Source organism: Melanerpes formicivorus, unplaced genomic scaffold, assembly GCF_026170545.1.
Source record: "Melanerpes formicivorus ecotype bairdi unplaced genomic scaffold, bMelFor1.0.p_v2 SCAF_92, whole genome shotgun sequence".
Lineage (NCBI taxonomy): Eukaryota > Metazoa > Chordata > Aves > Piciformes > Picidae > Melanerpes > Melanerpes formicivorus.
In genome coordinates, this window is record NW_027142444.1 from 297,089 (window position 1) to 324,127 (window position 27,039).

Below are 27,039 nucleotides of genomic sequence, written 5' to 3' on the forward strand. Positions count from 1 at the left end.
TTCTTGTGTGTCTAAATGTGTCTGTAATTCACAACTTGCCCTTTTTGGCTGTGTAGTCTTGTTATAGAATGGTTTTTCAACATGTGCATGCACAGGATACTTTGATTTAATACATGTTAAAGGTCCAGCAAAATTCTGATTGCAGTATTTAGTGATGTCAGAATAAATTACCTAAAATATTGGAAACAGCCTTCATCTTAAGATGCATTCAGTATGACTGCGCTGGATGGGAAGTAGGAGAAATGTATCTGCTCATTGTTTTGGTTAGATTACTTTGTGAGTAATACCTTGATAGGAAACTTCAGATGTCTTTTGAACTACAGAGAAAATAGTGATCTCCTTTCCTGGATTATATGCATTACTGATGTGCTTTGCATATAACACAAGTAGTTAGGATAACTTTGGCAGTTACTTTTTCTGGAAAAGTAACAGCTTTTTTCACTTTCATATCAACTTTGTCATTAAATGTAGGTCATAGCTGTGGGCTTGCTTCATGTGGAAAGTGAGGGTAGAGAAAGGAAAGCAAAGCAGATAGGAAAGAAATCTGGTTGCAATGTGCTATTGGCCTTCTGGTAAAGCTGTATAGAGCAAGAAACGTGAGGAGAGTTCTGTTAACTTTCTCCTAAGGTTTTTGAAGTTGGCAGTCACTTCTGTGGTTAACAGGGGTTACTTGTAGTGTGAGGTAAGAGTCTGGAATTACCTAGGTATAATAGGATGAGTGACTTCTAGAGAACTTCATTAACCTGTGTACTCTGCTCTAGTGAGACCCCCACCTGGAATCCTGTGTTCAGCTCTCAAGCTCCTGATGCAAGAAGGCAATGGAACTGTTAGTGCAGATTCAGAGCAGCCCAAGAAGATGACCTTAGGGCTGGGCCACCTCTTCTATAAAGACAGGCTGAGAGTTGTGTTGGTTCAGCCTGGAGAAGAGAAGGCTCCAGGGAGACCTTAGAGCAGCCTTCCAGGATTTGAAGGGGGTCACAGCAGGGACTTTTGACAAATTCATGGAGTGACAGGACACAGGGTAGTGGCTTCAGACTGGAAGAAGCTGGATTTAGCTGAGAGAGTAGGAATTTATCTTTTTAAAGAAATTGTGCAACAAGGTGAACTGACACTGTCATAGAGTGATCAAATTGTGCTTAAGATTTGGAAAGTTAATTAAAAAAATTAAGGGACACAGTCTCAAGCTGTGCCAGGGGAAGTTTAGGCTCGAGGTGAGGAGGAAGTTCTTCACCGAGAGAGTCATTCGTCATTGGAATGTGCTGCCCAGGGAGGTGGAGTCACCGTCCCTGGAGGTGTTCAGGAGGAGATTGGATGTGGCACTTGGTGCCATGGTCTAGTCCTGAGGTCTGTGGTGACAGGCTGGACTTGATGATCCTCGAGGTCTCTTCCAACCTTGGCTATTCTGTGAAAACAAACAAAAAACCCAAACCCAAAACAAAACCCATCAGAAAAAACACAAGACCTGCGACTGTCACACTGCTCCAAAAGGTGGAATGTATCTGCAATATAATTGTCTCCTAGAAATACAGAAAACGTTATGCTCATAGAATGGCCTGGGTTGGAAGGGACCTCCACAGGTCATCCAATCCAATCCCTTCTGCAGTCAGCAGGGACATCCTCAACTAGATAGGTTGCCCAGAGCCCTCTCAAGCCTCACCTTGAATATCTCCAAGGATTGGGCCAAAACCACCTCCCTGGGCAACGTGTTCCAGTTGTAGTCATAAGAGAGGACGTTTTATATCAGGAAGGTTTTTGTCCCCTTTCTCAGACATTTTTTGTATAACAGAAACTGTGGAATACAATCAGAAGTTGTTCATGTTCTTTGAATGTTCAGAACTAATGCAGAGCAAAATGCATACATATCTCTCATCTGTTGATTTTTATAATGGATGTATTACCTTGTGAACTTACAAAAAGGTTTTTCAAAGCGAAAATCAGAACAGTTAAACTTGGATTCCTTCTTCATCTGTTTGGTGACCAGGTTTGGGAGGTCTTGGAAGAAGAGATTTGTCTTAGTTAAACCTCCTTGAACAGAGATGCATTCAACCGTTTTTATGTAGTGCCCCTTTTTATGGGGCCACATTAGAAGATGTCCTGTATGTTTTGCTGTACTTAGTACTAATATTTCTTACTTGTGAACTGATTTACAGAGATTTTGAAGGTTATCGCGATCCTACTGCGTAATTCTCCACAGTGCCCAGAAACTCTGGAGGTTCGGAGAGCCTTTCTTTCAGATATGATTAAACTTTTTAATAACAGCAGAGAGAATAGGAGGTAAGACAACTTGCTAAATGTACATAAACTAAGTAACAAGGCCTCTTAGTAAATTAGACTCATTAAGCTGAGACAGCTTCATTGCTGTTCAGCACATTCCATACTCTAGTCTTCAGTATGTAAAATTAGTTTTCTCATAGGAGTTGATTGAAACGTTTTGAATCCCTGACTCGCTTGATACTTCTAAGATAGGTTTTGAAATCTGATTAAATAGTGCACGTGTATTTTGCAGGAGTTTGCTGCAGTGCTCTGTCTGGCAGGAGTGGATGCTTTCCCTGTGCTGTTTCAACCCCAAGAACTCTGAGGAACAGAAGATAACTGAGATGGTGTACACCATATTTCGAATTCTGCTCTACCATGCAATCAAGTACGAGTGGGGTGGCTGGCGTGTATGGGTGGACACACTGTCCATCACACATTCAAAGGTAAGCCAAATAATTGGGCAGTTTTGTTACACTGTGTAATTAGGGTTAAAGCCTTGAAGTGCTGTCTCATATAGTGAGATAGTCTTGGAGATCAGCAGTTAACTAAAAGCCCAGTGTTACATTCAGTACCTGGAGGGGGCTACAGGAAAGCTGGGGAGGGATGACTTAGAAGGGCCCGTGGTGATAGGACAAGGAACGATGGTTTTAAACTAGAGCAGGGTTAGATTTTTAGGTTGGACATTAGAGAGAAGTTCTTCACTGTAAGAGTGGTGAGATGCTGGAGCATGCTGCCCAAATAAGTTGTGGATACCTCATCCCTGGAAGTGTTTAAGACCAGGCTAGATGAGCAAACCTTGTCCAGTGGGAGGTGTCCCCGCCCATAGCAGGGAGGGGTTTGGAACTAGTTGATCTTTTAAGGTTTCTTCCAACTCAAGTCATTCTGTGTTCGCCAAAATACCTGTAACTGAGCATAACTTAAAACATTTGCCAGTTAAATGTTAATTTTGTTGTTGCCATTGATCAAATTGTGATGGTGAAAGTGGTAGATATTTTTAAATGAGGAGATTCCAGTCCTGGCTTTGCCTTTAATGGCACAAACACAAGGTGGCGCAAGGTGCCTTCATAAAAACACTTGGGTACCATCAAAAACCAAACCACAAAAAAGCAAAGAAATTAAAGACAGAAGCTTCAGCTGTTAGTCTGTCTTGGAATGCAGGGGGAGAAGGCAAGTCCTTGCAGTATGAACGAGGCTATTATCTTTCCTTATTCTTCTGACTTTGTGTTGTTTCAGCAGAGTTCTAGCGTAGAAGTTACTAGTTGAATTTCCAGCAAGGCACAGCAGCATAAAAGGTTATTGCTCTGTTTTATTCTAAACAAAAGAGTAAGGCCAGGGTGAGCCTTCTAATGACTTTAGTTTATCCAACATGCTTATGATTAAATTATGTGTTTCTAAATGTGTGCAACTTAATGGTGCCAAGTAAGACATCTGGGAATCCTGGAGATCACTTTATGATTCTAAGGAGTTGGTAGTGGTGCTGAGGACCTTGGTTCTAAGGAGTTGGTGGTGGTTCAATTAGCAGACAGCAAGAATATTGTGACTTTGCAGCTCAGTTAATTGATCCCATTCATAGCTTGATGGTGGGTTATTGGGCTGCAGGGAGACAAATGTAGTAATCTGTGCAAGAAAAATGTGTGAAACAGTATCATTAAATAGTCAACTTAGCTAGATGGAACCCAGGTGCAAAGAAAGCAGGGCCAAATTTTAATCCTTACAGAGATCACATTTTAGTTCTTAGAATCATAGGATTCACTGGATTGGAAGGGAATTGAGATGTTCTTAATCTTCTTTTGTGTTGGCTCTGCAGTCTTCAAAAATTCTGCTTCCCTTCTTTCCCCCAAGATGCAGAGAGCATGGGTGGAGTAGAAGGTGTAAGGGCAAGCTGAAGCCAGAGTAAAGATCCCTACTGTGCTGTTGGAGAAACTTGTGTCGTTCTGGGAACTGCTGGGTAACTGTCCCTGGGGAAAGATGGAGAGATGAGTGAAGGAAGACTACCTATATAACCTTGTTGTGCAGAGCTTTGGTGTATTGAATTTCAGATTTACCTAGCACGTTGTTTTCTGAGCTGTATTTCTGTTCTTAAGACTCTTTTTGTAAGATAATGTAATGGTGGAAATCTCATTCAGTTTCAACATCAAAATGATTGTATAGATTTTTGGTCATTATCTTCAGTGGCTTGATGTGGCTGATCAATGGTCTAGAGCTCAGAGAAGACAACCCAAGATTTTAATGTGAGACCAGGGCCATGTATTAGCAAACCCCCCCTCAATTCTGGAAAATACCAAAAATGAGGTACAGATGATCACAGAATGGTAGGAGTCAGAAATGACCTCTGGAGATCATCCAGTCCAACTTCCCTACTAAAGCAGGGTCACCCAGAGCAGGTTGCCTAGGATCACAATGTTCAGGTGGGTTTGGAATCCCTCTAGAGCAGCAGACTACACAGTCTCTCTGGGCAGTCTGCTCCAGGGCTCTGGCACCCTCAGAGAGAAGGAGTCATTTTTCACATTTAGGTGGAATCTAACCCTAGGGTTCTAGTTTGTACCTGTTGGCCCTTGTCCTGCCACTGGGCACCAATGAAAAGAGCCCAGCATCATCCTCTTGACCTCCACCCTTTAGCTCTTACCAAGTGCAGAGAAGATCACCTCTCACTCTGCTCTTCTCCAGGCTAAACAGCCTTTTCCCCTCTCAGAGATGCTCCAGTTCCCCCCAGCATCTTTGTGGCCTCTGTTGGGCTCTCTCCAGTAGTTCCCTGTCTCTCCTGACCTGGAGAGCCCAGAACTGGATATAACACTCTGTTTGATCTTTTCAGTAAATAATACATGCAATTTATAGCTAGCAATGTAAAGCTAGAGGGTGTCTCCTGTCACGGGAAAAACTCTTTGTGGTCAACCACTTGAAAATGTCCTTGAGAACTGATATTAATATCTAATGGTCATCTGTCTTACACCAATATTGAGATTCGTATAGAATCATAGAATGGTTTGACTTGAAAGGGACCTTGAAGATCATCTAGTTCCAACCCCCTGCCGTGGGCAGGAACACCTCCTACTAGCCCAGCTTACTTAAGGCCCCACCCAGCCTGGCTTTCAAGCCTTCCAGGCTTGGAGCCTCTGCAGCTTCTCTGAGAAACCTGTGCCAGTGCCTCACCACCCTCATGGGCAAGAATTTCTTCCCCATGTCTAATCTAAATCAAACTGCTTTGTGTTTAAAGCTATTACCCCTTGTTCTGTCACTCCATACCTTTGTCAGAAGTCCCTCTACAGCTCTCCTGGAGGCCCTCTTAAAATCATGGAAGTCTCTGAGGTCTCCCTGCAGCCTTCTCTTCTCTAGGCTGAACAGCCCCAGCTCTCAGCCTGTCTTCATAGCAGAGGTGCTCCAGCCTCATGTGTCATCTTGGTGGCCTCCTCTGGACCTGCTCTAACACTTCCACGTCCTTCTTTTGTTGGGGCTCCTGCGCTGGATCCAGCACTGCAGGTGGGGTCTCAGCAGAGTGGAGCAGAAGGGCAGAATCCCTTCCCTTCACCTGCTGTCCACACTGCTGGGGATTCAGCCCAGGATATGATTGGTTTCTGGGCTGGGAGCTGATGTTGCCAGCTCATATTGAGCTTCTTATCATCCAGCACCCCCAAGTCCTTCTGCCAGTGTAGGCATAATTCAGTGGGCAAATTGTTTGATGCTAAGTGCATCTCATGTGGTTTTGATTTCTAGCATGCTTTCAAAGTAATGTGGGCATTATGGGGACAAAAATATTTCCCTAACATCAGGAGGAGAATAACCAATTTGTGTTTTCATTATTCCATTTCTAATTGTATTGGGTTACTGCTTTTTTTTCCTTTTTACGGCCCTTTGCACCATTCTTGCCACTAATTTATAACACCCTTCTATGATAAAGAACCAGTACATAAAGGACTAGTGTTACAGAATTGGATAGGTTTTGCAGAGCTACATATCAAGATACATGCAGCTGCTATAAAAAGCCAAAGAAACTCAATTGCAATTTTATTGTCCAGTTTGATAGATTTCCTGCCACCTTTCTAGCAGGGAGGCTGTTTGTCACTGTAACCCTCTCCTCTAACAGCTGCACAATGCTCCATAAGCAGCAAGGGCTTTGCTAGCATAATGACCCTCCCTTGGTTTCCTTGCACTTGGAATTAGTAAAGTGTGTGTCACCTTTAGAAAGCCAGATGTCTCACTAGTACCTATTTTGCTCATTTCCATACCATGTTTTTTGGATGTTTTCCAAATACTAGCACAGTGTTTGCAAGGGTGTTTGGTCTGTGCCTTCTAGTTCAATGGAATTGTTAATGGGGAAAAAAAACCAAACCACAACTCTGGATTGTTCTAACAGCCAGTGTTTAATTTATGAAAGTATGTAAGAACTTCTTTTGGTCAATTTTTTCGTTGTCCAGACCTTAGATTTGTTCTTTCTAGCCATGTTTGATCTGTCTAGACCTGCTAGAGCAGCCTTCTGGTACCCGAAGAAAGCCTACAAGAAGGCTGGGGAGGGCCTTTTTACAAAAGCTTGTAGTGACAGGGAAGGGAGTGGCTTTGATCTTTGTACTGGAGATTAGGAAGAAATTAGGGTGGGTGAGACACTGGAACAGGTTGCCCAGGTAGGTTGTGAAGTCTCCATCTCTGGAAGCATTCAAAACCCTGCTGGATGTGTTCCTGTGTGACATTCTTTAGATGACCCTGCCTTGGCAGGGTCAATCTCCAGAGATCCCTTCCAGCCCCTGCCATTCTGTGTGATTCTGTGTGACAGTTTAAAAGCTGAGACCAGTGAATGTGGCTCAGTAGTTTTAGAAAGTAGCAGGCCATCAGGATCTCTTGAGTCCAAATCCCATTGGCTTCTGTGACTTGCAGACAGCTGGTTTGTTTCCATTTTTTCTCCCTATCTGGAAGAAGGGCAGGTCCTCATACCAGGTCCTGGTATGTGCAGGTATCTTTAGTTCCAGGCCATTTTTGAGGTTTCACATGTTGTTTAGTCCTCTGAAAACTATCTGTGTATTATCCTGAGGGGAAACTAAGAAGGTACAACAGCAGGTTTTTGGTTTTCAGTTGCGTGATGAAGCAAAGCTGAGGGAGATGCAAATTCAGTAGCACACTTGAAATTCCTAAACAGGGGGTTCATTCTTATGGGATCAATAGTTATTTGTAAAGAAATATTGCTTATTCTAAATAGAAACTGTCCTCAGGGCCATCACCCGACTTAGGGAGAACAAAGGGAGCTTGTAGACTCGAATGTGCAGCCTCCTTTCAAGATGTGTACCCTCCAAGATACGCAGTTATGACACAATCCTTCAGCTTTTTTAGGTGTTTCCTTCTTTTTCAGTAGGTCTGTGGGAAAGCTGTTTCTGAGTCATCAGAATAGATGGAATGGGGCCCCAACTACATGCCTGGGAATCTGTTCCAGTGTTCCACTACCCTCATGGTGAAGAACTTGTTCCTAACATCCAGTCTAAATCTGCCCTTCTCTAGCTTGAAGACATTGCCCTGGTCCTGTCCCTGCAGGCCTTTGCAAACAGTCTTCCTCCATGCTTCTTGTAGCCCCCTTCAGGTACTGGCAGGCTGCTATTCGGTCTTCCCAGAACTTCCTCTTCTCCGGGCTGAACACCACCAGCTCCCTCAGCCTGTCCTCGTAGCACAGGTGCTCCAACTACCTGATAATTTTTGTGGCCTCCTCTGGACCTGCTTCATTATGTCCATGTCCTCTCTGCCAGACATTCCTTTCCTTTCTCTGCTCAACAAAATTGCCCACCTGATAACGAAAAAGAGGAACAAAGTCTTAATGTATAGGTAAAATATTTTCCCTATGTTCTTTCATGCAAATGTCAATCATCTTAACCTTTTTCAGTGCTGCATGTTGATTTTTCTCTTTGGCAATTAGTAAATGTTGGATGTCAAATTAAGTTGGAATTAATGGCAGAGGCAAATGTTGCCATTATTAGCACACAAGTGTCTTTAACTAGTAGTGCGTAGAGATGCGCTCTGAGCGTTGCAAACAGCTATGGATTAGCCATCAAATGTTGGGGAAAATTAATGATCGGCCTTTTAGCTCCCTAATTTACAACAATTTCTAGTAATTAATTTTGTATTAACAGCTTTACAGCTGCAAATGCCTTAAGGAAAATAAAAAATGTCTGGACTTAAGTACATTTGAGGTTCTTCAAGCTAACAATTGTCTCGTAAATTGTTGTATGCTTGTGGAACCTAATGATTAATCTTTAATATGTTTCCATGCTGTTTCTGTCTGTGTGCTTAATGATCATAACTTCTACTTAATTTTGCCTTTTTGTTGATACTGTTTTAGTTAACCTTTAGGTGTTTTCTTCATAGGGTGTGTTGTTTGGCTTTGTGAACTGGTGTGTTTCATAGATGACATCTCATGCAAGAGAAGTGTGGGGGAAGAAGTGCGCACTGCCTTGATTGTAGCGCCACTAGTTCTTAGTTTCCTGTCAAAGCAAATTGCAAATTAATTCAGTGAGCAGAACTCTTGATGCAGCCTTGAAGAAAAGCTGGGTTTACAGACCAGTATTTCTTCTATTTGCTGTCTTTTGTATACAAATAAGGAAATTCCAAACTCCAGATGCATGTTTGAGAAGGACTGGTTCAGGTAGTCTGTGTAATATTCACAGAATCCCAGAATGCCAGATGGGAGGGGACCCCAAGGATCATCTGGTCCAACCTTTCTAGGGCACGGTAGAGTTGAAATGAGGTGGTCCAGCACCCTGTCAAACTGAGTCTTAAAACTGGCCAATGTAGAGGACCCCACTGCTTCCCTTGGGAGATGATTCCAATGTCTGACTCTTGTCATGGAGAAACATTTCCTTCTGCAGTCCAGTGGGAATCTCCCCAGCAGTAACTTGTCCCCATCACTCCTTGTCTTTTCCATGGCATTCCTTGTCAAAAGGGGGTCTCCATCCTCCTGGTAGCCACCCTTTATGTGCTGGTCCGTGGTTATAAGGTGTCTCTTAAGCCTTCTCTTCTCAGAGCTGAACAAACCCTGCGCTCTTAGCTTTTCTTCACACAGCAGGTCTTCCAGTCCTCTGATCATTCTTCTGGCTGTTCTCTGGAGGCTTCCTAGCCTGTCTGCATCTTTTTTCTACATCACGTTTGTGTGTTGCTCTTTTAATTTGGCTGTTATTCGAAGGGCAGTACTTAATCACAGAGTCACAGAATGGTAGGGTTGGAAAGAACCTCTGGAGATTGAGTCCATCCTCCCTGCCAAAGCAGGGTCACCTAGGTCAAACCACACAGGAACATGTCCCAGGTGTGTTTTGAAAGTCTCCAGAAGAGTCTGTAACCTCTCTGGGCAGCCTGCTCTGGGGCTCTGCTACTCTTATGTCAAAGAAGCTTTTCCTCGTGCTGAGGCGGAATTTCCTGCGTTCCAGTTTGTGTCCGTTGTGCCTGTTCTGTCGCTGGACACCAGAGAAAAGAGCCTGACACCTTCTTGACACCCATCCTACAGATATTTGTAAACATTCATATGACTCGCTTTCAGCCTTCTTCTCTCCAAGACTAACCAGCCCCAGGTCGCTCAGCCTTTCCTCATCAGACAGATGTTTCAGCCCCTTCATCATCCTTGTAGCCTCTGTGGTATTCTCTCCAATAGTTCCCTGCCCCTCTTGAACTGGGTTGCCCAGAAGCAGACACAGTATTCCAGATATGGCCTCTCCAGAGTAGAGGGCAAGAGAAACCTCCTTTGACCCGCTGGCCACACTCTTCTGAATGTACACCAGGAGATCATTGGCCTTCTTGGCCACAAGGACATGTTGCTATCCCATGGATAACTTATTGTCCACCAGGACTCCGAGGTCCTTCTTAGATGAGATCAGAAAATGTTCCTTTAGAGATGTAGTAAAATTTGCTCTGCCTTGTCTATGGAAAGTGTTTTTGATAAAGAGAATGGTTTTAAAAAAAAAAACCCTCAGCTGTAGCTGCTACCTTGGGAAAATGAGTAGAACTAAGCTTATAGATAAATAAACACCCCTGTTACAGAAGATAAATTTAAATCCTAAATAGAAAGGTATAAATAAACTAGATTGAGTGACAGTGTAATAAAAACTTGAGTTAGTCCAGTGGGATTTTCTTCTATCACATAGCTATTTATTTGGGCAAATGAATTATATCAGTGTGTATATAAAGAATTTTTTCTCTCTGGAGATTTATATACTTAAAAGCATAACAATTTGTTTCATCTCATCCGCAGGAATCACTTCAGTCAGATTTCTCATGTGCCTTTCAGACTAGCTGAATAGCATTCACCACAGGCAGGTACATTGCTGGCTCATGGGCAACTTGCCCACCAGCACTCCCAGGTCCTTCTGTGTGGGGCTGCTTTCCAGCAGGTCAGCCCCTCACCTGTACTGGTGAAGGATTTTTTTTTTTTGTCCCCAGGGCAGGACTCTACAAATAATTAGGTACCTCTAATTACAGATGACTGTAATTAACCTAGGGAATAATACAAGTGTTAGTTATAAATATTAAACTTGGAGGATTTTCACTTCTTTTACTATAAGTGATCTTTAAAGCTCTGAGTGCTTCTAGTAAACTTTGAATTTTTGGTCATTAGGATCAGCCTAGGGTTTTTGTACTCTGATGTTTATTTGTTTAATTATCATTTTCTTCTTTTTGGCTAGGTGTGAGAGGCACACCTAAGGAAAATTTGCTCCCAGTTGAAGTGGGCGTCAATGAGAATTTGTTATTTTATCATAAGGACAGTATCTAATACAAATTTGTAGTGTAACTTTGTATGACTTTGAGTTTTGTGGTGGTTGTTGGTTGGTTGTTGGGTTTGTGTTTGTTGTGTTTTCAAGAAAAAGTATATAGTTTCAAATGTACTTTTTTTTAGGTAACTTTTGAAATGCACAGGGAGAGTCTTTCTCAAATGTACAGGGAATACCAAGGGAAAGGAGGTGAAGGCAGTGGAGTACATTCTTCAACTCCCATTAGAACAATCTCTGGAACAAAAACAGAAGCTAAAATCAAGGGAAAGCAGAAATGTTTAGAGTTAAAAGATGCTCCTGCTCCTTCCTGCGTTGCCAGTGACATGGAGTGTAGTACTGAAAAGGAGGAGACAAATACCTCATCAGATGGTGACCAACAAGCTCGTTTGGTGTGTAATCATAGGGAGGAGATAGAAGTGGAAGGCAAAGAGACTGCCCTGGATCTAGCAGCAGTGCCTGGTGCAGAAGTTTCTCCAGAAGCAGTGAAGCCCAGTGTTTCAGAAATCAGTACTGGAATAGCTGAAGCTATCGAAGATTCTCTGGGCAAAGCTGATGAGCTTGTGGAAGAAACTGTGGCTGTCACTGCTGCCTCTTCAGCAAAGCAAACTACTTTGGAAGGAGAAACTGCAGAAAGACTGGACAAATCAGCAGCAGAGGTGGAAGAAGAAGATGACTTTGTTGATCTGAAAGAGGAAAGTAGTATGCCTTTGCCTTCAGGAGAGTTTGCAGAAACAAACAAGGAGCAGAGCTCAAGGGAAATGACAACAGAGGACAAACCAACAGAGAAGCCACCCGAATCTGTGCTTTTGAAATCTGAAGGTACTGATGGTGTGGATGGGAAACAAGAAGTGACTTCTTTACCAGAAGTAGCTATTCAGCCAGATTTAAGGGGGGGAAAGAAGCTAGACGAAGAGAAGATGCTTTTCAGTGACACCAAAACAGCTGAAGGAAAAGCAAATGCCCATGTGGCAGAGCCTGCTGGAGCCTCTGACAAGAGAATCGCCAAACTTGACGTTTCCAACGTTGCATCGGATACAGAAAGACTGGAACTGAAAGCTAGCAAGTGTCTAGAAGCACCTCCACACCCTAGATCCATACCTGAGGTAAATTCTACCTGTCCTTCCTCTGTCTAGCTTAAAAAGTAAAAGGAAGTTGTTGTTTCATGAGACTTTTTGGGGAAAAAAGTGTGCCTGTATGTGTTCAGGAGGTTTTAATGTGTGTGGATTTTGTGAGTTATCTAAAGAATGCTTTCAATTCTTGATGAAAATAGCTCGGCTTCTTACTGATTAGCATTAGGAGAAGTCCTTAAGATTTTATTTTTTGGGCACCCACTGATTGATGCTGCTAGAGTATTTGGCTGGATGGACAGTTCTTCTGTGTTGGTGCTTTTTCAGTTTGAAGAATTGAAAGAAACATTTCTATATTCTGAGAGGATTTCACCTAAGTTTCTTCTTTACTCCCCTTTTACACTTTTTAGTAAGACTGTTCTCTTAGATAGTTGAGAAGCAAATGTTGCTTGCACAGGAAAAAAATAGCACTATATGAGAAAGAAAATGTATAGTTTTGTTCAAATCCTGGTGGAACTTGTGGGGATATTTTGTTACACCAGCTGCTCTGCAGGTACACAAAACCCATGAGATGTTATGAAGTTTCAAATAGGTATATTGGAAACATAAAATTTGATAGGATTGTCTCTCTGTCACATCAGCCCAACTTTTTTGTGCAAGTGCAATTTAAAACTGAGCTGCTGTGTGCTGCAGTGCTCCACCCCTCTTGCCTTTAGTTCTAACCCAGCTTTTCATGGTTAAATAGTCACCTATCTGAGTACTTCCCTTCTGCAGAGATACCTGCTAATGGATGCTCTTCATTCCGCACCATTCTTCCTTAAAGGAGGAAAACCACTGTCTACAGCAACATATATTTCCCCTCTGGTAAGGTTGGGTTGCTGCATGTGTATTCCTAGACTGGCAGGTGTGGTACTGTAGTTGTAGACTAGTTGATAGGTTTGGCATATCCAGTAAACAGCTTTTGTGTCATTAGTCTTGGCTCTACTTGTAAACATGCACATGGTCTAAACTAGTTGAGTGGTATCTCCAGTCTATTCAGTGCATTTCAGTGGGTGTCATGGAAACTAACAACCGCATTGTGGTTTGGTTTTTTGTCCCTCTGTCTGAAAACTCTTCAGACCTCAAGGCAGCAGGATTCTTCAGGACGAGAGCTGGCCGCTGCATCAGATGGGCAGAGAAGAGAATCTAGGTCGGCTGTGTTCCGGATCCCGGAGTTCAAGTGGTCGCTGATGCATCAGCGCTTGCTCACAGACTTGCTCTTTTCCATAGAAACAGATATACAGATGTGGAGAAGGTAAATTTCCGTGCTTCATATGCAAAGGCAGCATCACTTAGGGCAGGCCACAGAGAAATGCATCCGTGTGGGTCTTGGAAGTCTCCAGAGAAGGACACCCCACAACTTCTCTGGGCAGCCTGCTCCAGGGCTCCAGCATCCTCACAGGAAAGTTTTTCCTCATGTTGAGGTGGAACTTCCTGCATTCTGGTGTGTGTCCACTGCACCTTGGCCTATCACTGGGCACCAGTGAAAAGAGTCTGGCCCTTTCTTTGTGACACCCACCCTTCAGATATTGATAGACTGTGATCAGATGCCCTCTCAGTCTTTTCCTCTCCAGACTGACCAGCCCCTGGGCTCTCAGCCTTTCGTCACCAGACAGGCGTTCCTGTCCCTTAATCCCCCTTGTGCCCCTGTACTCAGTACTGGTTAGGCCACACCTTGAGTCCTGTGTCCAGTTCTGGGCCCCTCAGTTTAAGAAGGATATTGAGACTGTTGAATGTGTCCAGAGAAGGACAACGAGGCTGGGGAGAGGTCTTGAGCACAAGCCCTACGAGGAGGGGCTGAGGGAGCTGAAATTGCTTAGCCTGGAGAAGAGGCTCAGGGGAGACCTTATTGCTCTCTACAACTCCCTGAAGGGAGGTTGTAGCCGTGTGGGGGGTTGGTCTCTTCTGCCAGACAACCGCCGCCAGAACAAGAAGACACAATCTCAAGCTGTGCCAGGGGAAGTTTAGGCTGGAGGTGAGGAGAGAGTTCTTCCCAGAAAGAGTAATTGGCCATTGGAATGTGCTGCCCAGGGAGGTGGTGGAGTCACTGTCCCTGGAGGTGTTCAAAACAGGATTGGACGTGGCGCTTGAAGCCATGGTTTAGTTAATCATGAGGTGTTGGGTGAGAGGTTGGACTTTGATGATCTCTGAGGTCTTTTCCAACCTTATTGATTCTATGATTCTCTGATATCAGTTGACCCTTACAGCCATGTGCTATTTACTGCCCCACTGCTGACTGTCTAGTTTGAGTCTGATGAAAGCATAGAGATCCTAAAACACCACACAAATTCTGAATGTGGGTTTGATTGGGTTGTTTTTTTGGACAGCCATTCTACAAAGACTGTGATGGACTTTGTGAATAGCAGCGACAACGTCGTTTTTGTGCATAACACAATTCACCTCATCTCTCAGGTGATGGACAACATGATCATGGCTTGTGGTGGGATATTGCCGTTGCTTTCTGCTGCCACATCTGCTACTGTAAGAAACTCCAGTTTCATTTGAAATTCTTATCTCTTGTGGGAGGAGGCCTTTCTTTATGCGCTGTATTAACTGTTACATTTGTCCTTTTGGCAAACAGGAATGTGTGGGTGACGTTTCCACAAGCATCTCATTCCTCCCTTTGCTACCTCCATGCTTTCTCTAAGATAAATTAGGTGCCTGCCCTCTTTGCTTGAAGACATAAAAAAGGAAATGCCTAATTTAGTTGTCCCATAGTAGTCTGGAATGGGATTAAATCCCCAAAATAATGATCTTTCTTAGAATATGACTAATTACCACTTTTGAATGTGACTGAAAACAGAGCTTCCAGCATTCGTTTTTCTTAAAGGTATAAGACTAATATCACCTTTGTGGAATAGTAAATGCTGCTTTCAATTTTTGTGTAGCATGAATTGGAAAACATTGAGCCAACTCAAGGCCTTTCAGTAGAAGCATCTTTAACATTTCTCCAGAGATTAATCAACCTTGTGGATGTGCTGATTTTTGCAAGCTCTCTTGGTTTTACTGAAATTGAGTCTGAGAAAAATATGTCATCTGGAGGAGTTCTGCGACAATGTCTTCGTCTGGGTAAGCAAGTAAAAGCACTCGCTGAGTATAGGAGCCTGCTTTGATGAAATAGTTAGCAATTGTTAGCTTTATTGGGGGGGGGTTGTGTCCTTTTTTGTTAAATCAAGATGAAATTCAGTCAAAGAAGCGTTGGAATCTTTCAACTTTTACTGTTTTCCCTGTTAATGTATTCTGCAATACATTTCTTCCTTAAAAAGTTGAAATAGAAGATATTATTCAGTTTTGTAGCCTGACTACTGTGAACATGTTTTATCCACAAAGATACTTCTTTTGCCAAAGTTCCCCAAGTAGTCAAGCCTGAGAATATAGAAGCTTTAAAATCTTGCCCAAAAATATGAGCCTCCACAATATATAGAAAAGAGATTTCAATCTTGAGGTCAGCGGGTGAAGGTATGGTGAACACTAGAGATGTAAATTTCTTCAGGGCAGGGGTCAAAGTGGGCAGTAGCTGCCAGTACTGGCAGTAGCCAGTGTTACAGTATGTTTGCATCAAACTGGATTGACAGAAAATGGTCATTATCTTAAAACCAAAAAAGTAAAAATAAGTAATGCCTAGTCTGGAAATCAGAATATAGATGATCATAACTGGCTTCAGTTAGCTCGTAGAGGAGTACAATATTCATGCTAGCTGCATGCTGTCAGACATTTGTAATGAAAAGTTTAACTTGCATGAGAGCCAGAGCAGCTCAGAGCCTCAGCAGCAGCTAGTCTTCCTCCCCTTTTCTGGGCCATTAAATCTTTGTGCAGGCAGAACAAGACTTATGGGATGCAAACAGGTATGGAGGTGGGGTAGTTCTTTTTACCTCTGGAAATAATATTAGATGATGATTCAGGTACAATTGTGAAGCTAAACAAAAACAAAGAAATAAACTCTGTAACTCCAGAACATCTAGGCTAAGAGTAACAGAGCATTTTGAGGCAACCCTGGAAGTGTCCAAGGCCAGCTTGGACTGGGGCCTTGAGCAGGCTGGTCTAGCAGGAGGTGCCCTGCCCATGGGAGGGATTTGAACTGGATGATCTTTAAGGTGCCTTTCAACCCATTCCATGATGTTGTGGTTCGGTTCACTAGTGCATCACTTATCTTTCTGCCTTGCTAGTCTGCCCTCCCTGCCCTGTGGCTGTGTGCATGGTGCAGTTTCAATGAGTTATGCTCACTTCCTCACTTTGAAGTATCTGTTAGATATAGCACATGTGTTCTAATAGGTCAGTATTAATTATAAATTAAGGAATTTGAGTATTGTTTTGCAGCTGTTTAGAATGTGTGGAAGCAAAACAGCGTTTTACTGATGTGCTGAAACTTTTTAGTGTGGGTGCTGAATGGAAGTACCTTATGCATCTCAGCAGGGGATATAGACAATACTATTGCCCAGAGTAATTGTGAACATTTCTTTTCCCCTCAAGTGTGTGCAGTAGCAGTAAGAAATTGCTTGGAGTGTCAGCAGCATGCACAGATGAAACCTACCGGTGACACTGCGAAGAACCAAAAAGCAGTGCAGGGCTTTATAGGAACAGGAAGGTCTGCAGCAAAGGCAAGTACCAGAGCCCATTCAGGGTTCAGTTCTTAAATTCACATGCAGCTCCATGTAATACAAATGAAGAGGACCGTGGAATTGTTTTAGTTGGAAAGGACCTCTAAGATCGTTGACCTAAAACCACCATGGCCATTAAACCATGTCCCAGAGTGCCATGTCCAAATATTACTTGAATACCTCTGGGGATGGTGACTCCACCACCTCCCTGGGCAGCCTGTTCCAGTGTCTGACCACTCTTGCAGCAGAGGCATCTCTTCTGATATCCAGCTTTCCCAACCAAAGCGGTTCTATGAAATGCATATCTGATCTTTGCATGACGATGTACACACTTTATGTTTCTTGATAGAATGCTTTTAAAAACAGAAGCTAAACCAGTTGTTTGGGTGTGTTTTTGTTGTTGTTTTGGGTTTTTTTAATAGAGTCCAGTGGACATAGTGACTGGTGGCATTTCTCCAATCCGAGACCATGACAGACTTCTGCAGGATATGGATATTAATCGACTTCGAGCAGTAGTGTTCAGAGACATAGTAAGTTACAAATAATGTTGTTTCTTTGTAGCTAGATCCTGCATATACCTGCTGAGCACTTGCTGTGTGTCACACCTTTTAGCTAAATTGAATTTACTAAGCCTGAATATCGCCTGCAGTAGGGAGGAACTCTTAACACTTGGAAGCTGTTGGAGTGCTTGAATTTAGAAAGAGAAAAGGTGACAGTGGCTACCTGCTGACCAAGGTCTTTGGCATGTTCTAAGAGCTGGTGCTCTGGAGTTCTGCCCATTGTGTATTCAATATATACTTTTGTATGCTGGTGAGACAAACTGCTTATATGTACTAGGTCTTCTAAAGGTGTCTATGGATTCTCTTTGGAAAAGGAATGTTTTTGAGCACATTGGAAATTAGAGGTCATCTCTAATTCCATTGCTTCCCCTCAGAGGAAACAATTTGTGTGCCAATATGCTTATGGTTTTTAGTCTTGAATTGACTAAAAATATCTTTGCCCTATGTCAGCAACTTTATAGCTGATATTGAGGAAATTGAGATTGATTGCTTAGAAAAAAACACCTCTGTAAGCAAATGCAGCAGCTATAATGGCCATGATTCATTGGTGGCCACAAGCTTGGAGACTAGAACTTGTTTTACAGTAATTGGACTGTTTAGCAAGTATAATGATTTACACAGTGATTTTTGTTCTATCCAGAGTAGTGAAGGATTTGTGGTGTTGATCTTTAGAGCAATTATTGATTGAAACAAGTTTCTCACAACCCCTACTTCAGTACTGGTGTGCAAAAGAGTAACAGGAAGTGAGTCTTTCATACCGGTGGCAGCTAAAGTAATCATAGAAGCACAGAATGGAGTTGGAAGGGACCTTAAAGATCATCCAGTTCCAATTCCCCTGCCTTAGGCAGGGACTCCTCCTGATAGACGAGCTTGCTCCAAGCTCTATCCAGCCTGGCTTTGAACATTTCCAGGGTTGGAGCAGCCACAACTTGTCTATGTAGTCTTCAAAGTCCAGCATGTTGTGTGTGTGCATTGTTTCTTTAAACCCCGCACAAATACACACAAAGCTGCTGCTTTTTTTGCCTATTGAATCCACCAGAGTTTTTCTTTCTCCCTTTCTGTTACTGACTGGTCCAGTGAGGGCAAGAAAGATGCTGAGGGGACTGGAGCATCTCTCTTATGAGGAGAAGCTGGGAGACCTGCGGCTCTTTAGCCTGGAGAAGAACAGACTGAGAGGAGGTCTTCTCATTGCTAAAGTGTGGAGGCCAAGAGGATGGGACTGGGCTCTTTTCAATGGTGCCCAGTGATAGGATAAGGGGCAACAAGCACAAACTTGTACACTGGAGGTTTCATTTGAACTTCAGGGGAAACTTTGTGAGTGTGGTGGAGCCCTGCGGCAGGCTGCCCAGAGAGGTTGTGGAGGCTTTCAAAACCTACCTGGATATTGTAATCCTGGGCAGCCTGCTCTGCCTGACCTTGCTGTAACAGTATGGGTTGGGACTAGATGATCCCCAGAAGTCCCTTCCAGCCCCAAACGTCCTGTGATTCAGTTCTCCTGTAATCCCAAAGGCTTTTCTTCCTTCAGCAGCCAAAGGGGGCAGGCTTAGGCTAAATCATCAGTCTGGTCAGGTCTGGGACCTGGCTTTTTCCTCTGCTTTATTGGGAGTGATTGAGTACACTGGGAGGCACCTGGCATAGTTCATATTAAGATTTGTGTTAAGATTTTCTTAAAAATCCCTTCATGAAGTTCCAGCTAGTGTATGTTTGCCAGTGCTTGTTTGAATTTGACTAGTTTAATTGGACATTGTGTATCCATCTGGACACAAAACCTTAGCACTGGCTCTGGAATTTGTTCCACTTCATTAATACGTACTAGCTTATAGATGCTTTTACAGTTTTGTTGAGCATTGCCCTGGTTGTACTTCATAGCAAATGCTGTTAATGTCTTGGCACATCTGAGGAAAGATAACAGAGGAAACACCTGTAAATAAATAAGGGAGACCTAGTCCCTGCACTAATTTGAAGCACGCAGTCAAAACACACAACCTTAGTCAAAGCTGTTGTGCTTATAAATGACAAATGAAAGGATTAATACCGCTTGAGCACAACTGCTGCATTCCCCAGCTCTACAGGGGAGACAAACTGTGACTAGAGAGGATTGTTCTTCCATTGCTGACATATCAGCTTACTCTGGGGCTGTTTATGGTAGCACTGGGCATACTTTGCAGAACAATAAACACACTGCTGAGATTGTAATGGAAAAATCTCTGTGTCTCCCCCCGCTTCTTTTCTACTTTTTTACAGGAGGATAGTAAACAGGCTCAATTTTTGGCTTTGGCGGTTGTGTATTTTATTTCTGTGCTCATGGTTTCGAAATACAGAGATATACTGGAACCCCAGAATGAAAGACAAGCACCAAACCATAGCCAGGCCTTCAAGGAGGCAGAGAATGGGAACAATGAAACTCCTCCTGCAGGTGAGTATTTCATGAAATTGTTGTTTAGCCAAATGAGATACTGCAGCTTGTGCATCTTAACATTCTGTAGAAGTCCATGTGAAATTGTGTGGAAATGTGCATTATGGTCACTTCAGTGACATTGTAGTGCTCAGGTTGCCTCAGTGTTTGTGTGCATGCTTTTCTGATGTGAGAAGAGCCTGATATCCAGGTTGGTATTGCTGTGTGCAGTGGCTCATCTCACTGAAGCTGCTGAGTATTCCCAAATGCTTGTTGCAGAGACATTACTCTTTTGTGTAAAGTTAAGTATACATTAGCATGGGCTAGCATCCTTTGTTTCTACTGTAACTCATCTTTGATTGTCCCAGAGGTGGACAGGAGAGTTAATTTTAATTCATTGACTGCTGAGTCAGTATCTTCTATTTCCTTGTCTCAATTTTTGGATGCTATAACTTTCCAGGCTTCTCAGAAATCAGAAGGGACTGTTTCTGTTCTCAGTTTTGTATGCAGTACTTATAGATAGTACTGAATCTGTAAGTAGGCAGGAGGAAACACCTAGAGCTGTGTGATTTCACTTGCCACCTATTGGTGTTGCTTCTTTAGGAGTAATATGGTGAATGCAGTTCTGTTAATGGTGAACTTAAAATGTGTTTCCTATTTTGTTATGAACAGATGTGGAAAACCCACCTGCTGCTCTTAGGACTTCAGCCTCCACTGAAGATTCAGAAAGTACAGCAGTTGCACAAAGAAGGGATTCTGGCCTTGGGGAGGAGCCAGCTTCAGGGCAAATGAACAGTTCCAGTAGTGTTGCTGAAGCAGGACCTCTGAGTGTCAGTGCAGGTCCTGATGCAGTCAGTGAAGTCCTGTGCACACTTTCATTAGAAGTAAAGAAGTCTCAGGAGGGCAGAAACAAGACAGGACCTGAAGACAGTAAGCCTGAAGCTTCTGTACCAGCTGCAAAAAATGTCAATGTAAAGGACATCCTGAGAAGCTTGGTAAGCACCCCAGCTGATGGGACTGCAGTGGATGCTGCTCTTATGCCACCAACCTTCCTTGGAGCTCTTGGTGATGGAGCTGCTGAGCAACCTGTACAGTTCCATTCCTTTGACAGGTAATGCAGCTTCTGAAAGGTTTGGGCTGGTTTGTTTTGCTTAAGATATCTATAAGGAACAGAAAAATTCATACTGGATCTCATGGCCAGTGTCATCTAGTGCTTCACATAATCCAGATGCTTTGATTTACAAGTAGAAAAAGCCCCTACCATGAGGGTGGTTGAGCACTGGAACAGGCTGCCCAGAGAGGTGGTCGAGGCTCCATCCCTGGAGATATTCAAGGTGAGGCTGGACAGGGCTCTGGGTGACCTGATGTAGTTGAGGATGTCCCTGCTGGCTGCAAAGGGGGTTGGACTGGATGACCTGGCTGATTGTATGGTTCTGTGGTTCTTTGAATAGCATTTGAATTGTTGCATTTAATAAATATCTGCCTTTCTTAGTACTTGAATGCTGTGGTGGATGTGAAATGGAGCATTCCTGCTTTGGTTCTTTTTTCTTTCATTCTGGGCTGAGGTTCCTCTTTCCTGATAATAATTTTGGTGTCCTCTACACCTCAATCTCATCTCCCTGTCTTTTCCCAAGTGTAGTAGACCACCATTTTCTATGTCCAGAGGAGTGAAAGGGTTGCATGGACTGAAGAAGTGGACAGCACCATACTTGTGAATAGAAGAGCAGAGGGCAAGGGGGTTTTGTAGGGGTTTGTGTAGCTTTCTGCATTTCTACCCTGTAATAACTTGTGGGTATTAGTTTCCTGTGACTTTGTGTTTCATGGGTGGGGCTCAATGTCATTGAATCATAGAATGGTTTGGGTTGGAAGGGACCTCAAAGATCATCCTGTTCCAACTCCCCTGCCATGGGCAGGACCCCCTCCTACTAGACCAGGGTGCTCAAGACCCCATTCAACCTGACTTTCTTCACTTCCACACTTGGAGCCTCCACAACTTCTCTGGGCAGCCTGTTCCAGTGCCTCATGGCCCTCGGGGAAGAATTTCTTCATGTGTCACCTAAATCCATCTTCTTCCAGTTTGAAACCATGACCCCTTGACCTGTCACTTTCTCAAAAGTCCCTCTCCAGCTCTGCCGTAGCTCACTTCAAATCCTGGAAAGCTGCTCTAAGGTCTCCCTGCAGCCTTCTCTTCTCCAGCCTGAACAGCTCCAACTCTCTCAGCCTGTTTTCAGAGCAGGGATGCTCCAGCCCTTGGATCTTCTTCATGGCCTCCTCTGGACCTGTTCTAATAGTCCTGTGTCCTCCTTGTTTTGGGGACTCCAGAGCTGGATCCATCATTGCAGGTGGGGTCTCAGCAGAGCAGAATCCCTTCCCTGTCCTGCTGCCCAGGACATGGTTGGGTCTGGGTTGCAGGAAAATACGTGAGGATAAGGTTATGAACTAGTATAAAACATTTTGTCCTTCAGCAGGTCTGTGTTTCTAGGTGGCTTTAGTGTCTGTGGTAGGGCAGGTAGGCAGCAGTGTACATGGTGGTGTGGAAGTGTTGCCCCTAGTCAGCCACCGTCTGGTGGGGACATGCACAGTCTTACAGCTGAGGTGAATGCAGTTGTAAGGCAGGCTGCTGTTGAAAGGGAATAACTGTGTCTATGAAACGTTTGTATTTGAAAGGATGCAGACAGGAAAGCTTCCTGGCCACTGGAAGGTGACTCTATGTAGTGCAGCTCTGCCTAAAGTAGAAGTTTATGCTCTGATCTGACACATAGTGACAGCAGCAGGAAGGGTTGTGCCTGGGAAAGAAAAACCTGTTTCACCAGGATCTGTAATAGAGGGGCAAATAGGAGCTCTTATTTAGGGTGTAGGCAAAAATGCTTCTGTACATTGGAACCTTTGGAAAAACAGGCTCTGGGATGCTCTTTTATTGCTTGTGTCTGGTCTACATTTAATATATTATTTGGTGGCAAAAAATCGCTTCAGTGAGTTAACTTTGTCTTTCCTTTCTTGCTTTTTAAACACACTTTGTTGAAAGTTGTTCCCATGTAGCAGTTTGCCAGTGGGGTATCTCTGGGAATTTCAAAGCATCTCTCTGATCCTGCATTTATCTCAGGAATGCTGTGTCAGAAATCAAAACTCTCCTCATATCTTCAGGATTATCAACTCTCCAGCCATAGCTGGAGAGTATACAGTAACAGCTATCTGAGTGAAACCTTACTGAAAGGCTGCCAGGTTGCAAGCCTGTGCAAACAGCTAGGTGTATGTGCTCATTCCCATGCCAAAAATCTTCCCCCTATCTCATGTGAAGATACAATCTTGTGATTAGTGGGTGCCAGGGGTTTATCATGATAAAGTTCAAGACTTCCATTGGCTTTTCCCCCAAGATTCTTAGGGACATGAATTCATGTTCCAATTTCAGTGTGTCCTAACCCAGCAGTTTCCTTATGTAGTGGTGATCTTCGAGAAAGAAGAGGGGAGAGGAGGAGGAGAGGGCTTCTCATGTGAAGATATTTAAATAAAACAAAACTAAAAGTAACCAAAGCTTAGGTGAAATTAAAAAAAAAAAAAAAAGTCATTTCTCTTCACTTAATTAAACCCATAAGCTACCACTTGCCGTGGCAAATAAAACCTTGGTCTCTCCTGGCTTCTCCTGCTCTTTGTGGAAACAAACATTCAGTAACCATGACATGAGAAGAAGCTGATTCTGAAGGTTGGTTCCAGTCTTGTCCCAGCTGTGCTCTAGCTTGGGGAGCAGGGATGTTAACAAGCTTGTTTATCTTTTTGGAACATCATCCATAAGCTGCTTAGTTTGGCTCAGCCTGTATTTACACATTTCTCAGCCAGTGCCTTTGTAATGCTTGGTTGTGGTGTTTCAGTTAAATTGAATCCAAGTCCCTTTTTTGATATGGAATGAATACATTTTAGACTTCAACAGTTTGGGTTTCAAGTCTAAAAAGAATAAATTTGTCACTGATACGATTAAGTCCATCAGGTACAGAGAGAATATGAAAATGGAGGGTGTATAGATCAAGGCACATATGCTGGGATGAGAAGCTCAGTTCCTTTGGCATGCCAGACATTTGCATTCTGCTGGGGCTGGAGAGGCACTGTTTGAAGTCTTCTCCCTTCCAAGCTGATTTTGAAGTTCTGTAGCAAAAATGATTGTTTTCTTTCTATTAGCTCTTTTCTCCTCCCCCAATCACCTGCCTCTGATCTCTGATGGTTTTGAGAGTCAATTTTTCTTCCTTTCCCTTGGGATATTTCAAGGGGCACATAAGAGAATGGGTATTATCCACGGACAACAGAGCTCATGGAATGACACTGACATGGCAGGCTGCTTTCCTGGCTCACTAGCAGAGATAAAGATAAGCCTCCCAGCTTCTTTATTGGCCTTGCTCATTGCCTAGGAGCCCTGCAGTGGGGTGACTCTGGCAGCCTGGGACAAGACTTCTTGGTTTTGAATGAAAACCATTATTCCATAGGGAAACAGACAAACTGTCACCTGTGTCCCTGTTCAGTGCTAAAATATGGAATGCTAATAAGTAAATCTCTCTAAATTCCTGTATGTCAAGGGGAACTAGAGCTCATGTAATTATTTTTAAATTATAGTGAGGTCATCAGTTTGGCCTGGCCCATGTTGGATTGGGATATTTGACTTGCACCCAAGGACAATTTGAAATGACTTTTAAAGTTAATTGCAGACTTACCAATGTCAAAAAAAAATAAAAGGGAGGGGGGGGAAGGGGGGGAAAGCTACTCAACATTTAGAAGATATTTATAGATATTTTGTATTGAAACGGAAGAATTAGTGATGGAAACCCAAGAAGGCTTTCAATAAGGAAATCCTTATGGAGCCCTTGGCAGAGTAGATCATTATGGTGTAAGCCTTTGTGTGTGATGGAAGTGGGTGTTCAGCTCAGTGCCCTGTGCTCATTCAGCAGTGAATAATTGTCTGCAACACAAAGGCTTCTCACACTTCAGCATAATTGGGACTAATAACACACTGACCTTCTGGCTGAGATGTATTTATAGTGGCTCATTCTCACCAGGACCGACCTATGTTTATCAGTCCACCTGCAGTAAATTTCTACTTTCAACCTTAAGTACTTGGATTTTAAATTAAAAAAGGGAAAAAAAAATTAATATGGTCACGGAAGTGAGGCAACAAAAATGCTCATGTTACTGTAGTGTGTGAGGTCTGCTTGAAATACACCTGAGGAGTATTGTTAATGCAATTTTCCTTGTTTGTTCTCTACATCCAGCATTTGAATGTGATGATAATGGATGTTATAATGTAGAAATGGATCCTAAAAGTAGGGAGTTGACTGCAGTGCTGGGATAATGCGACTGTTAAGGAGTGAATTGTATTGATGGCTTTCTTCTATGTGATGCACCTCTACCTGTGTGTGAGGCTGCTTCATGTACATTCTTATTCTGATGAAGCTCATGATTCAAGCAACTTAATTTGCTTTCTTCTGTGTGGTAGAGATGAATCTGCCTGTGATTGAGCTGTACCATGTAGAAGATGAGGAAATGCAAGCTCCTGAAACAAATCCTGCATTGGTCAGCTGTAGCATTGAGAGGGAAGATACAGCAATAATCAGCGATGCTTAGCTAGAAAGAAGTTGTATTAAGGATCTTTTCAATCAGAAGGTCATGACTAGAAGACAGAGAGAAAGTACACTGAGGCTTTGGAGTTTCTTTACATCACATTGTTGAGTAATATCCAGCACCTCTCATGACTTTGTGCTTTGGGTTGACACAACTGTCAGGGGAGGGAACCATCTTTTCTCCCCAGAAATCCTGTTTGTTTTATTTTGGCTGGGCAAGTTGGAATCATTTCAGTTGACTATTGAAGTTCACTATCCAAAACTAGTTTTCTTCAGCATTTGGGATGGAAATGGATGATCTTTAAGGTCCTTTCCAACCCAAACCATTCTATGATTAATCTGAGACTAGAAACCACCTTTATGGTGAGTTGGTCAAAGATTCTGTTTTCTCTCACAGCCTGGGGCGGGGGGAATTGCTTGATTCCTTTGCTTGGGTGCACCTCTGCTTGGGTAGCTGTAGACAGTCAGTCAGCTTGCTGGACTGCACTACTCCCTCAGTGCAGTTGCATTTAAGCACACTGAAGGTCAGTAGGAGTTTACAGGAAGGAATGATAATATATAGTGTTCTGTCAGAACAGGGAATGGAAGCCTGTTGTAGCTGGGATTTCTTTTTGTCTCCACTCATTGTCAGCTGCAGATCAGCAGTGGGAAGCTCCAATTGCATGCAGGCTTCCTTGCTCCTATGCTGTTCCACAACTGTTCACTGTGAGGAGCTTCTTGAAGTAGTGCTGAAAATTACTCCTTTTGTAAAATGCCTTCTTGATCCTTCCAGCCTCTTAATTGCTGAGTTGTCAACGAGTCAAAGTTCAGCTATTTATGAATTATTATTTTAAGATGTAGGTCTGTCCCTTTACAACTTAAGATACCATCTTTGTCATGTCCTTGGTGCTCTTACTAACATCAGAGTAGGATCAGTAGATTTCAGGCACAGCCATTCAGATTTGATGTTCTGAGAGCGTTTTTATTGACTTGTGGAGTCACCATCCCTGGAGGCATTCAAGAGACTTGAGCACATGGCACTTTGGGACATGATTTAATTGCCGTGGAGGTTTTATGTTGATGGTTGGACTCAATGATCTTGGAGGTCTTTTCCAACCAAAACAATTCTATGATTGTCTTAAAGCCCTGGAAACAAAAGGAAAAAGAAAAAAAAACAAACCAAACCCAGAAGATTTTGTTTTACCCTCAATTTAATGTTTTTCAATTTAAAATTAGTTATGTGAATAATAATGAAGCTTTGAACAGACACCACCTATGGCAACTACCTGTTGTACCAGATGGCACAATTGCCATCTACATATGCTCCAAAACTGGTCAGTAAACATTCTTCCACGTCCCTTTGTGTCCAGTATAATGTTGGATAATGAGAGGGTGTGCAAAGCTTTTCCAGCTCAGGCACGGAGCTCTGATAAAATCCACAGCCAGGTATTCGTGATACGCCTGCACGATTTGGGGTTGGTACTGGTGATCACTGCTTCTTGACTTGGGTAGCTACACAGTAAAGGAACTTAAAATCTTTGAAGGAACACACCTGGGCTTCAGTGCTGAGTCATGAACATTGGATAAATGTCCAGAAGTGTACGATGTGTGGGTGCATCTTGTACTCACTAAACTTGTATTAATTTCCCACCCCCTTCCAGATATTTTAAGTCTGTTATGGATTAGTAGTAACAGCTTCCAGGCAGCGAGTGTCACAGATTCTTCAGCATGAGATCCCCTTCTTGGACCTGGCTGATGCAAAATTAATTGGTAATGTGGCTATAATTTAGAAGATAGTCTAAATATGTGAATTTTT

At 43.0% G+C, this 27,039-nt stretch overlaps 1 protein-coding gene across 6 annotated transcripts in view; it reads left to right on the forward strand.

The window, feature by feature from the left end:
- Positions 1 to 27,039, forward strand: part of LRBA (LPS responsive beige-like anchor protein) — a 315,739-nt gene that overhangs the window by 43,679 nt on the left and 245,021 nt on the right. For 4 of the 6 annotated variants that reach the window (XM_068165720.1, XM_068165722.1, XM_068165721.1 and 1 more), the window contains 11 exons: positions 2,151 to 2,274; positions 2,507 to 2,699; positions 11,111 to 12,088; positions 12,827 to 12,916; positions 13,171 to 13,346; positions 14,419 to 14,572; positions 14,980 to 15,160; positions 16,562 to 16,689; positions 17,112 to 17,219; positions 19,494 to 19,665; positions 20,317 to 20,755. In XM_068165720.1, coding sequence (XP_068021821.1) covers positions 2,151 to 2,274; positions 2,507 to 2,699; positions 11,111 to 12,088; positions 12,827 to 12,916; positions 13,171 to 13,346; positions 14,419 to 14,572; positions 14,980 to 15,160; positions 16,562 to 16,689; positions 17,112 to 17,219; positions 19,494 to 19,665; positions 20,317 to 20,755 — 2,743 coding nt within the window. The remainder of the gene's footprint in view (positions 1 to 2,150; positions 2,275 to 2,506; positions 2,700 to 11,110; positions 12,089 to 12,826; positions 12,917 to 13,170; positions 13,347 to 14,418; positions 14,573 to 14,979; positions 15,161 to 16,561; positions 16,690 to 17,111; positions 17,220 to 19,493; positions 19,666 to 20,316; positions 20,756 to 27,039) is intronic. The other 2 variants (XM_068165723.1, XM_068165725.1) reach the window with 1 other exon arrangement.